General features: G+C 35.1%; 2 protein-coding genes across 6 annotated transcripts; one reads left to right on the top strand and one right to left on the bottom strand.

The window, feature by feature from the left end:
- Window positions 1-1,150: 1,150 nt before the first annotated feature.
- On the top strand, window positions 1,151-4,908 carry LOC111393329 (alcohol dehydrogenase class-3-like). Its single transcript, XM_023018821.1, has 9 exons — window positions 1,151-1,322; window positions 1,420-1,556; window positions 2,721-2,767; window positions 2,881-3,206; window positions 3,759-3,841; window positions 3,916-3,991; window positions 4,092-4,249; window positions 4,335-4,496; window positions 4,591-4,908. The coding sequence occupies exons 1-9, from the start codon at window positions 1,166-1,168 to the stop codon at window positions 4,705-4,707; spliced, it is 1,263 nt and encodes a 420-aa protein (XP_022874589.1). The 5' UTR covers window positions 1,151-1,165; the 3' UTR covers window positions 4,708-4,908.
- A 147-nt stretch (window positions 4,909-5,055) lies between these two features.
- On the bottom strand, window positions 5,056-16,041 carry LOC111393328. 5 transcript variants are annotated; one of them, XM_023018818.1, is made up of 7 exons: window positions 15,843-16,041; window positions 15,184-15,568; window positions 13,997-14,083; window positions 12,436-13,900; window positions 6,567-6,724; window positions 6,202-6,452; window positions 5,056-5,414 (listed from the first exon to the last, which is right to left on the bottom strand). In XM_023018818.1, the coding sequence occupies exons 2-4, from the start codon at window positions 15,547-15,549 to the stop codon at window positions 12,566-12,568; spliced, it is 1,788 nt and encodes a 595-aa protein (XP_022874586.1). In that variant the 5' UTR covers window positions 15,550-15,568; window positions 15,843-16,041; the 3' UTR covers window positions 5,056-5,414; window positions 6,202-6,452; window positions 6,567-6,724; window positions 12,436-12,565. The 5 variants fall into 5 exon arrangements, with proteins under 5 accessions (XP_022874586.1, XP_022874588.1, XP_022874584.1 ...); XM_023018820.1 differs by having other exon boundaries at window positions 6,538-6,724; window positions 15,184-15,650; window positions 15,843-16,039; XM_023018816.1 differs by having other exon boundaries at window positions 15,184-15,650; window positions 15,843-16,039.
- Between the last annotated feature and the right edge of the window lie 2,396 nt (window positions 16,042-18,437).

Below are 18,437 nucleotides of genomic sequence, written 5' to 3'. Positions count from 1 at the left end.
AGAACTTGATTCTGAAAAGAGTTTGGATAGAGGTGAAAATAAAGACTTTGAATACTGTGAGATAGCGTCTGCGGCAACACGGTTAGTTCTCCAGAGTGAGAAATGCAATTTTAATTGAAAAACCTTTTGCGGAAGCAGTTGTGGACCCAAATGATTTTAAAAAACATTTTAAACATCTACTTGATTCAGAAGAAATTCCTCGACAGTATAGATAGAGATTTTAAAAGATTTTCAAAACATTGATTTTGAATGGATGTTAGCCATGCCAAAGTACCCGTCTTTGATGAATGGTTGAGGGGAAAAAAGCAATTTTCTAACAAAATTGTAGTACCTTGTATGTGAATTATATTTTAAAATTTCGTTTCAAGTAAGAACTTGATTCTGAAAAGAGTTTGGATAGAGGTGAAAATAAAGACTTTGAATACTGTGAGATAGCGTCTGCGGCAACACGGTTAGTTCTCTAGAGTGAGAAATGCAACTTTAATTGAAAAACCTTTTGCGGAAGCAGTTGTGGACCCAAATGATTTTAAAAAACATTTTAAACATCTACTTGATTCAGAAGATTGATTAAATACATGCAAAGCATCTATAAGAACATACTGGAGGGAAAGCCTGTTTACTTCCATTTGATTACTGTAAGTTATTTACTTATTTTTACATGCTTATGGTTTAATTATTCTGATAAACAATTCACAAGCATCCACTTCCATTACTAATGATGATGATAATCTTATATTATTAGATGAAAAAGATATTTCATTTTTATTCAAGTTAGCAGAAAAATCTGAAGATATATTTTCTGTTGGTAAAGAAAAAATCGAAAAAATATATAGAGAAATATATTATAATTGTAAGAATAATATAAGATTTGATTCTGTAGGGACTAGTAGAGAGATAAGAAAAGTAGAAGATATTATAACTATATATAGAGATATATAAGAAGAAATTTCAGAAGAATTAGTTCGAGGATATATAACCAAGAAAGGTCAGCCTAGGATTTTTAAAGAATTATTAAGATATAAAGAATATTTAAAAGTGTTTGAAAGATTGAAAAATATAGATATAGGTCCTGATTAACAAATTTCTAAAGACACAGAAAATATTTTACAAATAATTATATAAAGACAATATGGTACTTCGAACTGAAAAGGCCATTGTGGAAAATATGATCAATTTTCTAGCCATTCTAAAGACTACCCCTATACTGACGAAGGCTATGAATGCTAAGGAGCAGCTTCACGTAGTCCACTCATCTCTGATCTCTCTCTCTCTGCTTATTCTTCAATTCATGGCTACTCAAGGTCAAGTTATTACCTGCAAAGGTACTCTCTCTCTCTCTCTCTCTCTATATATATATATATTTATATGTGTATCTATGTGTGTACAATTTGGACTCTACGCTAAGGTAGTTTTATTTAGCGGCGGTGGCATGGGAACCAAACAAGCCATTGGTGATCGAGGAGGTGCAGGTGGCGCCGCCGAAAGCCGGAGAGGTCAGGGTCAAGATCCTTTTTTCTGCTCTCTGCCATACCGACGCCTACACCTGGAGTGGCAAGGTACTGTATAAATGTGTAAACTTGTACTATAGGCCCTGTTTGGTACATATTCTCCGGATAAGGTAATTTTGATTGTGTACCATAATTTTTTCCTATTTTTTAACCATACATTATTAAAAAAATATCATTTTTTACAAAAATCTATTCTCAAAAATCTACAGGCCCACATACGGAAATGCTGATTGAATCAATATTTTTTGTGAAAAAAATTGCATTGCATTTTTGAATTAGGGTATAAGTATTTGCAAGAAGAAGTTCGAATTTCTGAATGATTTTTCTTTTGTAGGATATTAAAGGCGAGTTTCTTGTTAGTTTTCGTATAATGAAGAAACTTTGTAGCATTGAATTTTGTAAAATTCAAATGATTGATTCATGGGATTTAAAAGACTCAGGCAAATTTGACGGCTGATCATGTGAGCCTCAAATGAAGGCTGAGCTTGATGTGTTGACTATGATGACAGGCTCAAGTCAAGCCGAATCGAAGAGTATTTTTAATGCTTTTTATTTAAGTGGATCGAATTGACAAGACAAACCTTCGAAATTGTTTAGGCCTTTCTCGCTTTACAAGATAAGCTGATGATGAATGAGTCCGTTATGACTTATGAGCCTAGTTTCAGTTGATCTCATGAAGCAGCAAAATAGTAACTTTAGGTTTCTGTGAGTAATATAATAGTGCAGTTTTAGGAGTTTCTGTGAAGATGGATATAGAAGGCCTTAATGTATTTGGCTATTGTTTACATCATCATTGATTTAGGGAGGAGATATCTTGCCTACAGGTGAGGTGGCAAGATGGTATTTTAGACCTCACCCCACCGGTGGGCAAAATATCAGTCCATTTGTTTACATTTGCTACTGAGAACTGGTACAGGATCATCAAGTCCACGTTTTCGTAAATTGCTTTTGAAAATTGCAAATGTTAGATTAGAAATCATGCAAACTTTAAAATCTGTTCAGAAAATGTTATTTTTAGCTTAGATGGATCAAATCTCGTGTTCACGGTCAATGGTGGTTCTACTACGACATTTCAGCACACCTAATTCATCCCTTCACGCACCCAAAGAAGGAGAGGAAATGAAATAAGGAGGAATAACCAACTTGAGTCTATTGGTGTTCTTATAGTACTTTTTCTGTGTGTTCTAATCCGTGGTTATATTCTTTTTGAAGGATCCCGAAGGTCTCTTTCCATGTATTCTTGGTCATGAGGCTGCAGGGTATGTTTTGTTTTAGTGTTGCATGGATGCACACTCCTATTGCAGTTGAACTTGGACCCTTTTCTAGTGAAGAAATGTTGGGGTAGAATTTGATTCTTCTATTATAATTGTAGAATAGTGGAAAGTGTTGGAGAAGGTGTTACTGATGTTCAACCAGGAGATCATGTCATTCCTTGCTACCAGGCAGAATGCAAGGAATGCAAATTTTGCAAGTCTGGAAAGACAAATCTATGTGGAAAAGTAAGGTTAGCTACTGGAGCTGGAGTTATGTTCAGTGATCGCAAGAGTCGTTTCTCAGTCAATGGAAAACCTCTTTATCATTTCATGGGAACATCAACATTTAGCCAATATACTGTTGTCCACAACGTCAGTGTTGCAAAGATTGATCCTAAAGCACCTTTGGAGAAAGTGTGTCTTCTTGGTTGTGGTGTTTCAACAGGCAAGTCGCTTTCCACTTTCTTCTTTTATGTTCGCATTCGATGCTCGCTTTCCACTTTCTTCTTTTATGTTCGCATTCAATGCTTTCTTATGATTTATCTGTAACTATATAGCATTTTTTATTTTATGACATATCTCAGAAATGATTACTTTTATTCCCTTGCGTGAAATTTATCATTCACGAAATTTTACCTTAAACCCAATGCTAATTAATGAAATCCTCTAATGTCCATTACTTTTTAGTCATGTTATTGTACTTTATAATCCTTTGGTAATTCTCCCAACTCTGTTACTGGTATTGTGATTTTCTTCTTTAAATGAACTTGCTTCTTGCTGGCGAGCTTTTACTTTTAAATAGAAGAGAGGTAGTCACAATGGGTTTGGAACTCGAAACACCACATCCCCCTCCACCACCAGTTTGTGCACAGATCCAGATTTTACTTTGTTCCTTTAACTTATTTTTAAGTATCCGTATCGATCATATTCCAGTTGTGATTATCTGTGTGACATGTCTTTATCACATTCTTCATACTGCATAGTTTGCTTTCTCTAGGCCTTGGAGCAGTTTGGAATACAGCAAAGGTAGAACCAGGTTCAATAGTTGCTGTTTTTGGCCTTGGCACCATTGGACTTGCTGTAAGTTTCATAATTATCTAATTCTAGTTCTAATCATATAGTTATGATGATGAATATCTTGAGTCCTATTATAGGTGGCAGAGGGTGCAAAAGCTGCTGGTGCTTCCCGAGTAATTGGAATAGACATTGACCGTAAAAAATTTGATACAGGTATTTAAGTTCTTAAAGTGTACTTGTTTGCTTACTGGTGATTGGTGAAGAACTGAAACATTTTCATTTATCATTATTGGTTCAAAACTACTATTTGCAGCAAAGAATTTTGGTGTCACTGAATTTGTCAACCCAAAAGACCATGAGAAACCTATACAGCAGGTTATCGTGGATATGACAGATGGTGGTGTCGATTATAGCTTCGAGTGCATTGGGAATGTCTCTATAATGAGGGCTGCTTTAGAGTGCTGCCATAAAGTAACTTCTTCAAAAATTTGTTTTCGAATCATGCAATGTCATAACCCTGCATTCGAGGATGCTGAAATTTTGGTTTGTCTTGTAGGGGTGGGGAACATCAGTCATCGTGGGTGTCGCAGCATCTGGTCAAGAAATCTCAACCCGCCCATTTCAGCTGGTGACAGGTCGTGTCTGGAAGGGCACAGCTTTTGGTGGTTTCAAGAGCCGTTCTCATGTCCCTTGGCTTGTCGACAAGTATATGAAGAAAGTAAGTTCATTAATTTCCCCAAACCTGCAATTTTTTTTTTTTTATCGGTAACCTTCTTGCAATTTTCAAACTCGATTTCTTGTCCACCTTACAGGAAATCAAGGTTGATGAATACATCACTCACAATTTGACTCTTGTGGACATAAACAAAGCTTTTCATCTGTTGCATGGAGGAGACTGCCTCCGCGTGGTTCTGAATATGAATGTTTGATGTGATTCGACTGGTATGGATGTGGGTGAAGAGGGGTTTGATCCTGAATATCATATTGACTTGGAAAATAAAAAGATTTGTATCGACTCATATTATGCTATCAGTAATGAGTTTGCCTTCTATTGGCGTCTCTATTTCTGTGTGTCATTGAATTTGAAAATCCTATTAAGTGATATACTTGATTGATAATAACTTCATCCATCCAGTTTAGAATTTCTCTTCTTTTGTCCAGATCTGCATAGTAACTGCTATCTGTTCTCAACTATTGAGATCGAGAAACATGATACAAGTTAATTCAAAATATGAAAGTACCTTTAGCATGTTTAGTGGGCAAGTACAAAACTGAACAAAAAAAAAACTTCATATTGTCTTGTCCAATCATTTAAACCGAACATGCCATCAAAGTTATTCGATTAACCTGTCTCAATTCACAAAATCCATAGATCATATAGGTTTCTTCACCACTTCAGACATCTAGTAACAAGCACTTTAACAAGGTCACATATTTAAATAAGCTCAAAAATCTATCTGGCTATTCAAGATTTTGGACTCACCAACAGACACCGAGTGGGAATCATCTATTTGAACAATTTGCATTCGGCACTTTGATACATACATAGCAGCATCAAAAGCCTAATTATGAGCTTGGCAATGTTGATCTGAAATCAAGTCTCAAGTTTTCCAGTATGCAGCAGTATATTAACATGCTGGAAAAAGAAGTAAAAAATTAATCAAACAGACTGATTTACCAGAAAAATCCATTTAACAAGAGGCAGATAAAGACTATTCGCAAGTACCCAAGTTTTTGGTGCTAGAATCTGTGTTTAGAACACTTCTTATAAATCTAGTAAACAACAAACCTAATGAGCATTATAGAAGCACTTTAACTGCCCGTAACAAGAAAATAATTAACAATGTGAAAACCACGTGTTTCATATTCATGCCTTAAAATCCTAGTGCCTGGTAGTAAGCAAATGAACAGTCCAACTCTGTCCTCCAATGCTCCTATTGTATGGAGAGAACTTCTATTGAAAATTAGACCATGATTGTAAAGCGAAAATGTAATAATGAAATTGAAGACATCGTCTATATGAACACCCATTTAGGCATTCCAAACGAACATTACTGCATGCAGATATATGCTCAGGCAAATAAATAAATGACAGGGCACGCCACTCGAAAGTGGTAAGAGAAAACTCTCCAAGGTAGAAGATATATTCCATCCGGGAAACGAGTTAAAGATCTATTATAGCGAGTATATTTCAAGAAAGACAGGAAATGAATAATTGAGAACTGGAAATAAAAGATTATATGCGTTGAACTATATTGAAGACGGATAGTAAAATCAAAACATTAAAAATCCTAACTACATACACGCTTGAGTTAAGACATACTTATTTTCTTTGGGAAAGAAAGGAAAGGGGATCATGAAAATGTTATAAAATCAATGCCAGCCGAATGTAGAACAAATAATAGAAGGAAGAACGCATTTACTTTTGAATGTAGAAATCCACCTTTGCAGGAATTATATAGTTCACTGAGATGGCCAGCCGAATTGGTATAATTGGCTAGTCTAATCAATTCTTCATCATCCAGTTGTCAGTCCCAGGCCTTAAGCAGACTATAATTCCATTGCAGCCCATATGTAAAACCAATATGTGTTTTCTCTGTTTATTACTTGGCAATGCTTTGACATTTTTGTGACTGCTCAGCGAAGTGCCCAAAGGCAACCATCTAGATTATTGCTGCAGAAGTAGACAGTTGAAAACCATAAGGTGGAGCAAGTAATAGTCCGTGATTAAGAACAGAATCAAATGTATAAACACTAACATTTTATACGAAGTGTGATAGTTTCATACCATTGCAGAACACTATCACTATTCCCAGGAATAAACTGACATGGGGTCTGTTGGAATAGTTCCACATCAGTTAAAACTCTCGAATTCATAGTTGCCGGCAGGAGCTACGGTGCATGACTACTGATTTCGTATCATCTTGGATCACTTTGCACTTGTCCCTTCAAGATAATACGAGAGTGAATTTCTCAACTTTCCAAAAAGCATTATTTTTCAAATTTATTTATAATGAATGAATGGCAGAACAATAAAGGCAAAAATGTAAAGCAAAGGAAAATAAGAGTACTTCTAGATAATTATCGTCCCAATTAGTCATCTATATAAAATAGATAATCACAATGATGGTAATACACACGTATGCCTACATAAGATGATACAACGCCCAATATAATGGCTGAGCAGGGGATTATTATGTAGAGTAAACTAAGATCTAGGTCGTTACACGTGCCGAAGTATTTATCCTTCTCACGCTTCCACCTACCATAGTTAGTATCAGAGACAAGGATGCGGCCATAAATAGAAAAGAAGGTAGCATAGTTGTAAAGGACCAAAAGAGTTGTTATGCATAGCCAAAAAACTTGATTACCTTTTTAACCAAGAATAATATTACAATGCTCATTATGATAATCAAGAAGGCAGCCATAAAGTTTAGGTAAGCACCGACACGAACAAATGTGTCCGACACATTGATTAAATTCTTTATTTATATAATAAAAAATTAGTTTTATACATGTTACTAATTTTTCTTGTCAAAATCTTTTGAATATGAGTACTTATTTGTTATTTAATACTAATTTTGAATTAAAAATATATAATATTTCTTATATTAAAAAAAATGACCATGACAGACTGTCCAAGTAGTGTCGGTATCTAACACTTGTTCAAGAGCGTCTGAGGAGTGCTGGATACAGACACGCTACCCTAATTGAAATGTCCGTGCTACTACTTAATTATTCCATATTGATCATGAAAGTTCCATTTTCTCCAGTTTGGTCACCATTTACCATCCGTCAACAAGACCAATACTCAAAGTTTATTGTTTAAAAAAACCATTTGAAGCATACACCTCAAATACCACCTTATGTGAGGCTTTCAAAAAAATGCCTTGAAACACTCACCTTAAATGCCTCTTGTGTGAGGCGTACACCTTGAGTTTCTAAGGCTTACTCCTCAATGCGACTACGACTAAGGTGTTCGCCCTTAATCTTGCATTTCTCTGACATATAATTCCGATGATAGCTTTTTGGGCCATTTCTAACACGAGCGTAATAATTTGACAACAAACAAGAAAATGAAAAAGGAAAAGAGAGGGAAGAAATTAGGGCAAAGAAGAAATCAATTTATTCATATATTCAAGGGTAACTTTTTACAATGAATAAGCCCTTCGTATATAGAATTTCCACTTCCTTCATCGAGAACCACACCTAGACACTCTCAACCATGACATTTGCCATTTTCAAAGTGATGTCACTGTGAGTTTCAGGTTCTTCTTCTTGAGGGTATAATGTCTTTAGATAGGAGTAATTCATGTTGTCAATTTTGCGAAATAGTGAAGAACCTTAAATTTTCACTTTTGTGCAAAAATGAAACTTGACAGGTTCAATCTATTCTTCATAAAATAGGAAAAAAAGTCCTACAAATTTGTCAAATTGTTCTTTTTAACGGAGCCATTGTGCACAACAAAATTTCCATCAAATGTGTGACAGTTAGTCTCACTAATGTTTGGTGATTGAGCACCCAAACCAGAGCTAAATGAAACTTTGATGATCGATTTTGTCTTATAAATTTATTGGTTTTTTAATTACAATAATAAATTGACTTTTCTTGGTTAAATTTAGAGATGAATTGAATCCTTAGAGTGATAGAATTTTCAATTAAAACCAAATTGGAGAGTCAAGTTTTGGAAAGATTATCACGCCTAAAAAAAATCGCGACATGGAATGCTCATGTTTCCGTAACATATTCTCATAAATTTGAACTTTACAAGGAATAAATATTTTCCGATATTATTCCATGGTGCTTAGAAAGAGATTGTGTTCCCTTTTATAATAGATGGTAATCTTTGATCTTATGGAAATATGCTTAGATGTTATAAGCAAAAAAATCAACTTTTCGACGCATCATCTTATATGTTTATATTTACTAAAGATTTTCCATGGACATTATTTGCAAAGTATCTATAGATTCTATCTTGGAAAATTTAAGTTCTTGATTATCTAGGGTTTTGACGTGCTGGTCTATATATTTTGAATTTGATGTTCACGGAAGGATACCCAACTCTCACGTAAAGATGCACAACATATATAGACATATGAGCAAATTTTTTGTGATGTCAATCAGTTTCTCAGCACTTTAATTTTATAAAGGGTGTACGTGAAGCCTAAATTTATCATAAGTTGATCTGAATCGTCAATGCTCCATGATTAAGTTGTTCTAGATTTAGAACAATTCTTAGACTTGCAAAAATTGCATTCTCTTTTTCTTTATTTTCTTTGTGTGTTATACCATTTTTGTTGCTCAAGTTAGGATTTGTTTTTGGCAAAAGGTGTTGAGTCTAAGGTTAACAAGCTAGCTTGACCTGGCATATCCAGAAGAAAGGCAAATTGGCTATAAGTAGATACTGGTCTTGCTCCAATTTGTCATTATTTATTACAATTACAACCGAATTGGTGTAAAAATCGAGATGAAAAGTTTTGATTCCATTCTTGCTTGGTGGAGATAAAAACTCAGGGCTTTGTTGTCTTGTAATTACGATTATATTCATTATATTTTAGATGGGGATTAAAAATTTTATAAATCCAAAAATTGGTTGATTGTAAGTTGTAACCTTCATTTTTAGTAGATTTTTGCAGGACAGGCGTATGATTCCCTAGTTGGAAGTTTTATCTAGGAGTAGGTACGGGTTAAGTTAACCTTTAATTTTTAAATCGATATTTCGCATTGGATTGAAGCCCAACCCGAAAATCAAACCGTTTGGGGGTCTAATCCGGACCAAAACATCTTGAACATGTTTTGTTGATTCTTTTCGACCTCAAATCATTTGGCTCAATCCCAACCTAAACCACAACTACCCCTAGTTCTCCGCCACAAAATCACCACTTCCACTGTAATCGCTATAGAAATATCAAAAAAATAAATCTTACATAAAAAAAATGGAAAAATCACCACAAAATCTAAACCTTAAACAAACTATACCCAATTTTCAAAAAAGTATCTCCAATATTCTTCATTTTTCCTTTTTTTTTTGGTTTTTGATTCGATTTCAACCTCCAACATGGCCACATTTTGTTAATGGCTAAAGATGGAGAAAAAACATAATCTAAAATTTGCTTTCAGTCAGATTTCACGTGAATGGTGGTGCATGGTTTATTCTGGTGGTGGTGGTGGGCGGACTCATGGTAGAGTCACAAACTTCGTAGAAAGGGAGAAAAGAAACTTTGTGGAGAAAAAAAAGATTGATAGGTTTCGTGTATGGGTACATTTGGGAATTGTGGCTTGGTGCTTTTAAAAATTTTGATGAAATGGTTTAAAGTTATACTCGAAATTCTTTTAAGAAAAAGGTCAGGTCGGGTCGAATCCAACCATCAAACCAAATTTTTGAGTTGGGTGCAAGCCCAACCCGATAATCGAATTGAATGGGCTCAAAATGAACCAAAAATCGAACTAGGTCAGGTCGGGTATTCGTCAATTTCCCGAGAATTTTGTCCACACCTAGTTTTACCACCTTAAATCTTGTTTTTATTGTTCGATCTTTACATTAAGTAATTGCAAGTTTTATTCTGTGAACTAATGTTTAACCTATCTAATAAAACATTTTTCTGTAATCCTAACATTGTTTAAAATGTTTTGACATTTAAAGTTCTATATATTGAACAATTACAATACCCTATAATATATGGATATTGGTTTTTCACGTGCCAGGTTAAATTTATAGCATTATGATAAATAGTAACTCTTATCATCTTAAGACTCACCAAAAATTAATATGTTAATTTTTAAACTTGACAGAAACAACCTATTCGACTGCCCTTCTATGATGTTTTGCGCTAGATCTAAAATTATGGAAACAAAATAAAGTTGGCCGACCAACTTGAAATTTGGCCAAAATCTTTAGTGGCCAAAAATGTTTTTTACCCAATAAATGCATATATCATTGTATCGGCAAGCTGAAAACTCCATTAATGCGAAAACATTGACAAATATAATGTTTGGTCATGTGCTTCCTATTCCAATGGAAGCAATCTGTTAGTAATATTACATTTTTTCTGGTCAAAGCAACAAGGTTAGATCATTGTGTTATTGTAGGACATGAGAAAATTTTGTCAACCTCAAACAATTACCAAATACAAGTTTTGACTGAGTTAGCAATATAGGACTAGAAGTACTAAAACGTTAACTTTTGACATCGGTACAAGGACCTACTTCCAAAGACAAGTTCACACGAAGGAGCTTATAATGACTAAGTAATATAGTTACTAGCGTGTAAAATCTTTGGGTCAACAAAAGAGAACTAAGGGATGGAAATGGTGGGTTGAAAAACTACTCATATCGGGAAGTCCAAACTTCAAAGACGAGTTGTTCTCCAACACAAAGAACCAATTTATACAAGCAAGGATAGATATTTCTTTCAAAGCAAGTAGATCTTAGAGTTTCACCAAAATGCTTTGAAATAGTGTCTAAAGTTACTAATAGCTGGATAGAAATGAAAAGGAGAGGAAAATTCGCTCTGCCTTCTTGTTCTGGAGGGAAAACTTGGACAAAACAAAGAATGGAATGGAAAGTGGAATTTTATTTCACGTCAAAAAACGTGTTAAATTTTATTAATTGCATACTAATCTAAGTAAGTGGTTTTTCCCAATACTATTTTACTCCATGAGAGAAAAAGAGAGGGAAGTTAGCTTTCCTTTCTACAATAGAATGGGAGTTTAATCATTAGATTTTACTTTTCCTCCTTATCAATCACACATACTGAAATAATTGAACAAAACCCACTATCCAAAGGCTGAACTTTACAACTAACAATTTATAAATTCTGATATTCGTAAACTCTAAACTCAATCCTAGTCAAAATATAATTCTACAGTCCAACAAGAAATGGTATTGAACTTTAGTATAATAAAACTCCTTAAATAACTTATTAAAACAAAACATAATAAATAATTTAAAAAAAGAAAAGAAAAAAAAAAAGAAACAGCAAACAAATTCTACACATAACAAAAGTAATCCAAAGCTATGTAAACATATTTAGTAACTGCATTATTTCTAATATAAAAATTTCCCCATATACTCACTCACATTCCAATTTACAAAATGCAGCAAGGACAACATGGTAGTAAAACATTTTATTGTTTTGTATGAAATTCCACATATAAAGAGAATTTCATTCTAATAAACTTTGAATTAGCAACAATTCAGCTAGCCTAGTACTGCATTTTTGGTTGCAAGGAGTCCCATAAGAGATAACAATTAAGAATATCCTAAAATATTTTCTAGGAAAGTAGGAAAAGAAATATCTGCAACGGGTTCATCGAAAACAAATTACATATTAGCAATAACTTACATTGAAGGTATACATAGTTTAGCAAATATAAATAGAACTTTCAAACCAAGGATTTGAATCAAAAGCATGTATGAAAGGGACTCTTCTGTATAAAAACATTGACAGGAGGGAAATTTATGCGCCTTACATACAAAATTAGAGTACTAAAAGATAGAACCCGACTATTCTCAAAATTCACCAGAAACAATAGTTTTCCAAATTTTTTTCTTGAAGTAAATTGTATAATTTAGGGAAATCAGTTCCTGATGTTATCCATCATTTAAGCTTTTAGAGGAGGTTGTTCAGCATAAACTTAGAAATCAAACCAAATACCTGCACTATTCAGTGGAGAACGCATTAAATCCAGGAGGCATAGGAACTGAACTTCCAAAGCTCTTAATGAAGACTGATTCTCAAACATCCAACTATCAAAGTGAAAGTCCAATGCGTCTCAATTTATATTTCAAGAAAATGGGAAACCAATATCATCTGTGAGGGAGCAATTTTCTGCTAGTGCTTCAAATTGCTGAAAACATTCATTTTCCTGTGGTCCATTTTGATGATGGGAATCATCTTCTCTTGGTACACTTTGCTGCGAAGGTGCAGCATGGTGATGTTGGTAACCAACAACAGAAAGTTGTTGATAGTTGCAACGGCTGAGACAGGCATCAAAATTACAACCAAAATCACTGCAACTTGTATTAAAACCACTTTCAGTTCGATCCCCTTGCTGGAAAATATATTGATCATCATTTGATAGAATTTCGGGGTAACTATGTGTTTTAGGTAGTGAGGACGAATGTCTTTCATAGGCCTTAACCATGTTGGGCTGGGAGGTTTTGAGGGACTGAGAATGCAAATGATTTTGAAAGCCACTGCCTATGTTGGGTTGCTTGGGCAGTCGGGTCTGCAAAAGTGCAGCAGGTCCTTGAGGCTGAAAGACCAATTGGGACTGGGAGAGAAACGAGTTTTCAGTATTGTTTCTCACATTCAATTGAGGTGTTACCTGCGATTGCGAAGGCAATACAGTAACCAAGTTGCTAGCAGGGAAGGGCTGAGAAGGCAATTGGGGTTGAGAACGCACTGAATTTGTAACTAAGTAGCTTGAATATGGTTGGGGGGACATTTGAGGTTGAGAAGGTACGCAGTTTGAATAAAAACCTCCCATGTTTGGTGGAACAGACACTCCGAGCTGGGAATACACAGTATTAGCAGTGCTGCTCCGCATTGTTGGCTGATTGGAGCTACTGTAGCTATTTAGTACCGGATCCTTCAGAAAGGGATCTCCAGAGATTTTAGACCCATAATCGCTATTGTTATACCTGCAGTTGTTGTTTGCTGAAGCTCCAAAATGTCCATTCCTTTTAAACACTGCACCAGTATGTTTGACCCGAGGGACACTGTTCCAAACACTTCGATTTCTAACACTTAAGTTACCATTGTTATTGGATGTATTTTGCAACTGTTGTGCAACCAAATATGGTTGAAATCTACTTCTGGGAACAGAAAATCCGGGTGGCTGATTTCTGCCTTGGTTTCTGATATTTAACGTGCGATAATTGGGTGGTAAAGGAGTTGATGGTAGAACTTGAGTGGTTCGTGAAAGTCCTCTCAAAAAAGAAGTATTGTCAACGCTACGAAGAACAGTAACAGGTGACACATTATCACTGTTCTTCAAGCTTTTCCTCTGAGCTCTCCAGAATTCCTCTTTTTCAGTAGCATGACAATGGTCATGACTGGAAATGCCAGTTCCCCAAAGGCAACATGGAGCAATTGACTCACAAACATAACAGTGACACTGAAATTATAAGTAGAAATCAAAATGTAGCATTTGTACTCAAACCAAATGCTAAGGAAAATTTAAAGAGGCAAGAGCTATAATCTGGAAAATTACCTGGTCACAACGCCTCTCGTGGGGAGTAGAAGCAAATGGAAATTTAGCGCAAAGATGCCGCGGGTGAGGAAAGTCTCTGCATGCAACCTATGATAAGCAATGTCAAACAACATCTCATACAACTAAACCAAACAGTAAGTCAATTTTTTTGTAAGGTGGAAATGATTTTAACAGAACTAAGCAAATGTTAAATAATACTACATTAAAATGAAGAAGAACAAGGCTCTTGGATCCTATGTGATAAAAATAATAATCACGGGCAACACTAACCATGCATTTAAGTCTAGAAAAATGAAGATAATCTAAGAACTGAATCTGAAACGATCCATTAGAGAAAAAGAAGAAGACAAGATGTGCCATTTAAAATTGTCTCAATTCACAATGAGTAAGATGTGCCAACATATTACTACAATTCATTCTTTGCGAAGACTAAATAACTAAAAAATTGTAATGCACAACACTCATTGAATTAAAGAAATCAAACACGTAAAGTCAAACAAGCTGTACAGCTCAAATCAATCATGACATTCGAGTAAGATGAAGTGATCTTATAAAAGCCAATGGATAAACACTGCAAACCCACATCCTAAAGAAGTCCAACCGTTTCATATTATCCTCTTAAGGAAACATTAAATCAACAATTATTTCACTTGTGTTTAGATATGATGTTCATAAAATATACATTTGCATTTTGGTTGTGTCAATAAAACACGTCAGCTTCCTTCTTTCAAATCTCATGATATCCAACTGAAGCTGAGCTGCAAATTATTTGAAGTCAATTATAACCCTCATTCTCCATAAATTTGTGATGAGCTTCCTTATTTTTCATCATCTTGTTTGGTTCATAGCTACATATGCAATCGTTCGCAACCACATCAACAAGTTCATTATCTTAAAGTAGTAAATAGAAAAATATAATGCGGTTGTCTTACCTTCACCGCAGAGCAAGCTTAAACAAATAGATTAAATAAACTAGATGAATGCATATTAAAGAGCGACACTGCAAAAGCTCCTCGTTGGTTTAATTTTCCCAACTTAGTTTTATCAACTTTGAACTAATTAAAATTATCTGAAAAAAAAAAAAAACAAAACAAAAAAACTAAACATTGCATCTAAATAATCAATACGAATGCACCAACTTTCTTGCCTCAAAAAGAACGTGGAAAAAATAATATAAAATCAAATACCTGACCCTTTTCTGCAATAACCACCAAATCATCTGAATCATCAATGTTGACTCTGCCATCTTTAACTGCCAACAACTTATCCGGGTCGCCATCCAAAATCACACAATCATCGTCGTCAGAATCCTCAATTTTTGCAGTGGGCTTCAAAGGTAGTATGTTTGATTCTCCCGTGACCGGAATAGCCTCTCTTACAACCATTGCATCATCGGAATCAACTGTATTCGCGTCCACCTCGGCTAATAGCTTCGATAACCAATCATGGTTTTCTACATCCCAAGCGTCATCACAACCTTCTTTTCTGGTCTCCCCAAAACCGGCCTCCTCATCGGAGCTTATCCCGAGTATTTCCGGGGCGAAATTTTCCATCGAGAATCAAGAACCTTCACTTCTTAAAGATTTTATGAAAATTAACAGCAATCGTCAGTTTCCTCGCTTCAGCACATAAAATTCAAATTAGCTAATGATTTCTGAAAAAGAGAAGTGTTGGAATATATCAAAGAAACTTCAGAGTTTCACCTTTTGGGAAATTTCCTGGAAAAATTCTTAAAATCGTTTTAATAATAAACCAAGAAAAAAGGTGAATAACCGCTTCATTATTAGGACTAATATCACAAAAAATAATAATAATAAATAAATAAATAAAATAAAGATTGACTAACCTGAACTTGAAATGGAAAAATGATACAACATGAGAATTTACTAAGAGAGATAGAGAACGCCAGAAAACCCTAATGCCTGAAATTGAAAGGCGTTCGTTTCACCCACTTTTGAAAAGCAGAGAGCCGTTTCTATTTTCAGTTTCCACTCCCGCGTAGTGTGCGTGTGCCTGTGTTGTGTGTTGACTCGCCACTCACTTGTGAGTAAGCGAGGGAGAGCACAAAAATGAAAATTTATATATATATGTGCACATACGTGTATCTGATATATATATATATATATATATATATATATATATACACGCTTTTATGGCAAATTACATCTTTTAATAAATCCAATATATCGAATTTTTAATAGAATAATGTTATTCACAATCGTTCACTGCAATAGTCATCTTATATGACATACACATGACAAGTAATTATTTGATACATTAATGCGATAATTTTTTATTAACTTATCTATTAAATAACTACTTGCTATGTGTGTTCCACATAAGATAATTACTGCAATGAGCAATTACAAATAGCATTATTGTACCTTTGGATTACGATAATTTTGCAATCACAATATGTAATCAGATTTATAAACTTTATGACTAGATTACAAGATCTTCGTAATCCAACGGTACAATGTTAAAAAATTTGAAAATTCAATTTATGTAATTTTTTGCGTTCATGTTATATTTGGCAAATGACTGTGTATGCATTTTTTCTGCAAATTATTGTTGACACACTAAAAGTGCAGTCCAAATCAAATAGCCCAAAGAGTGAAACCCAACTGGGGAGTTCAAGATAAAGATCCAAACACGATTATTGATGAATGCAGTGGAAGCCCACGAACATAGTAATATCATCGCCCAAACTTGCAAGACACCCAGAATCTGAGCGAATGGAATGCCTTACGGTCGCCCAGAGCGATGACCCCGTTCTCGCCCAAACTTTCGAATCGCCCAGGATCTTAACAAATATAAAATATTATGGTTATCCAGAATAGCAGTTATTGAGTAATCTTATCACATTCCACAATTCAAGGAGCCCAGTTGAAGGCGGTTGAACGACAAAGAGTAATGGTAGCAGTTAGAGACGGCAGTTCCACGACAAGTTAACCACCATAAAGAAAGTAGGTACTTATAAAGCAATTACGCAATTTCCAAGCGGTTTGCCACGAGAAAATTATCAAGGGAATATAAAAAGAAAGAGAAGACATAGAGAAAAGGGCGAAATCAAACACTCTCAAATAGAGAATATGTAATTTTAGTTTCTTAATTTAAATTTAAACACTTCTTTTAGTACTCGTGTGCTTGTGCCCCTTGGAGGTATTCTGTTTATTTCCAATTGTAAATTATCATCAATAAAATACCCTTTTTTGGGACTTTGTCTCAAGAGGTCCGTTCCTTACACAATCGTCTGATCCCTTTTTTAATTGTTAGCGACTACTCGCACGAAACAATTTGGCACGCCCAGTGGGACCTTGGTGTTTGGTGTTGAGGATACAAAAAGTAAAACAATATGCCTCACAAATCTGATAAGGAAGCAGCAAGTCAGGGAGGAGTCCAATCTGTGATCGAGCGATATGAGGAGTAGCAAAGCTCTCTACGAACAGAGGGACAGAGTCAGAGTAGTCACAGTCGTTACGAACCAATGACAGAGTTGAGTCTTCGAACCATGCGTGCATTGCTTGGAGAACTCACACAGGATGTCACTGAACAGGTAAATCTACGAAATATTCATAATATGGAAAGATTTACCCAAAATGGGAATGCACATTATGACAACATGGTCAAACAATTGAATACATTAAATGAAATAATGTATAAGTTAGTAGGCCAAATTTGTCAGCCAGTTGTGCCTATTGCAAGTCACTTTTAAGTTAGAACAATTGTAGGACATAATTCCCCAGTCCTAAGTCCAAATCAAGGGATAGAACCACCTTTTGGTCCGTCTACTTCAAACCAGGGAATGGTGTAATGCCAAATCGGAATAGTGGTAATGGTACATCTAACTTCAGGGTAACCTAAATGTAAGAGACAATGTCCTAAATAATGGACAGAATACCCCACGTGTTAATGATGGAATAAATATTCAGGTTAATGGTAACAATGACCCAACTCATGGCAACTTTGTTGCCAACCAAGGACCAAACATCAGGCCTCAGACAAATCAACCGATCAACCAACCTGTAGGAATTCCATACGACCCCAACGTCATGTTAAGAAATCAAATTATGGAAATAGTACAGGATCAAATGGCTTTTAGGGTATGTCCTGTCATTAGGCCGACTTACACAAAACCATATCCTGATTGGGTAGACCAAGCATATCCATGGCTTAGAGGGTATAAAGTGTCAGAATTCTCATTATTTACCGGTTTAGAAGAGATGTCTACTCTAGAATACATAGGACGATTCACACTGCAAAGTGGTGAAGTAACCGACTACCATAAAATGAGGTTGTTCCATAGTTCATTAACAGGAGTAGATTTCTCCTGGTTCATCAATTTGCCAGCGAACTCTGTTCAAACATGGCAACAATTAGAGCAATTGTTCCATGCTCAGTTTTATAAGACTGAGTTTGAAGTTACTTTGGCCGATTTGGC

Source organism: Olea europaea, chromosome 4 (genome assembly GCF_002742605.1).
Source record: "Olea europaea var. sylvestris chromosome 4, O_europaea_v1, whole genome shotgun sequence".
NCBI classification, from domain to species: Eukaryota; Viridiplantae; Streptophyta; class Magnoliopsida; order Lamiales; family Oleaceae; genus Olea; species Olea europaea.
This window is presented reverse-complemented; position numbering and strand designations above follow the sequence as displayed.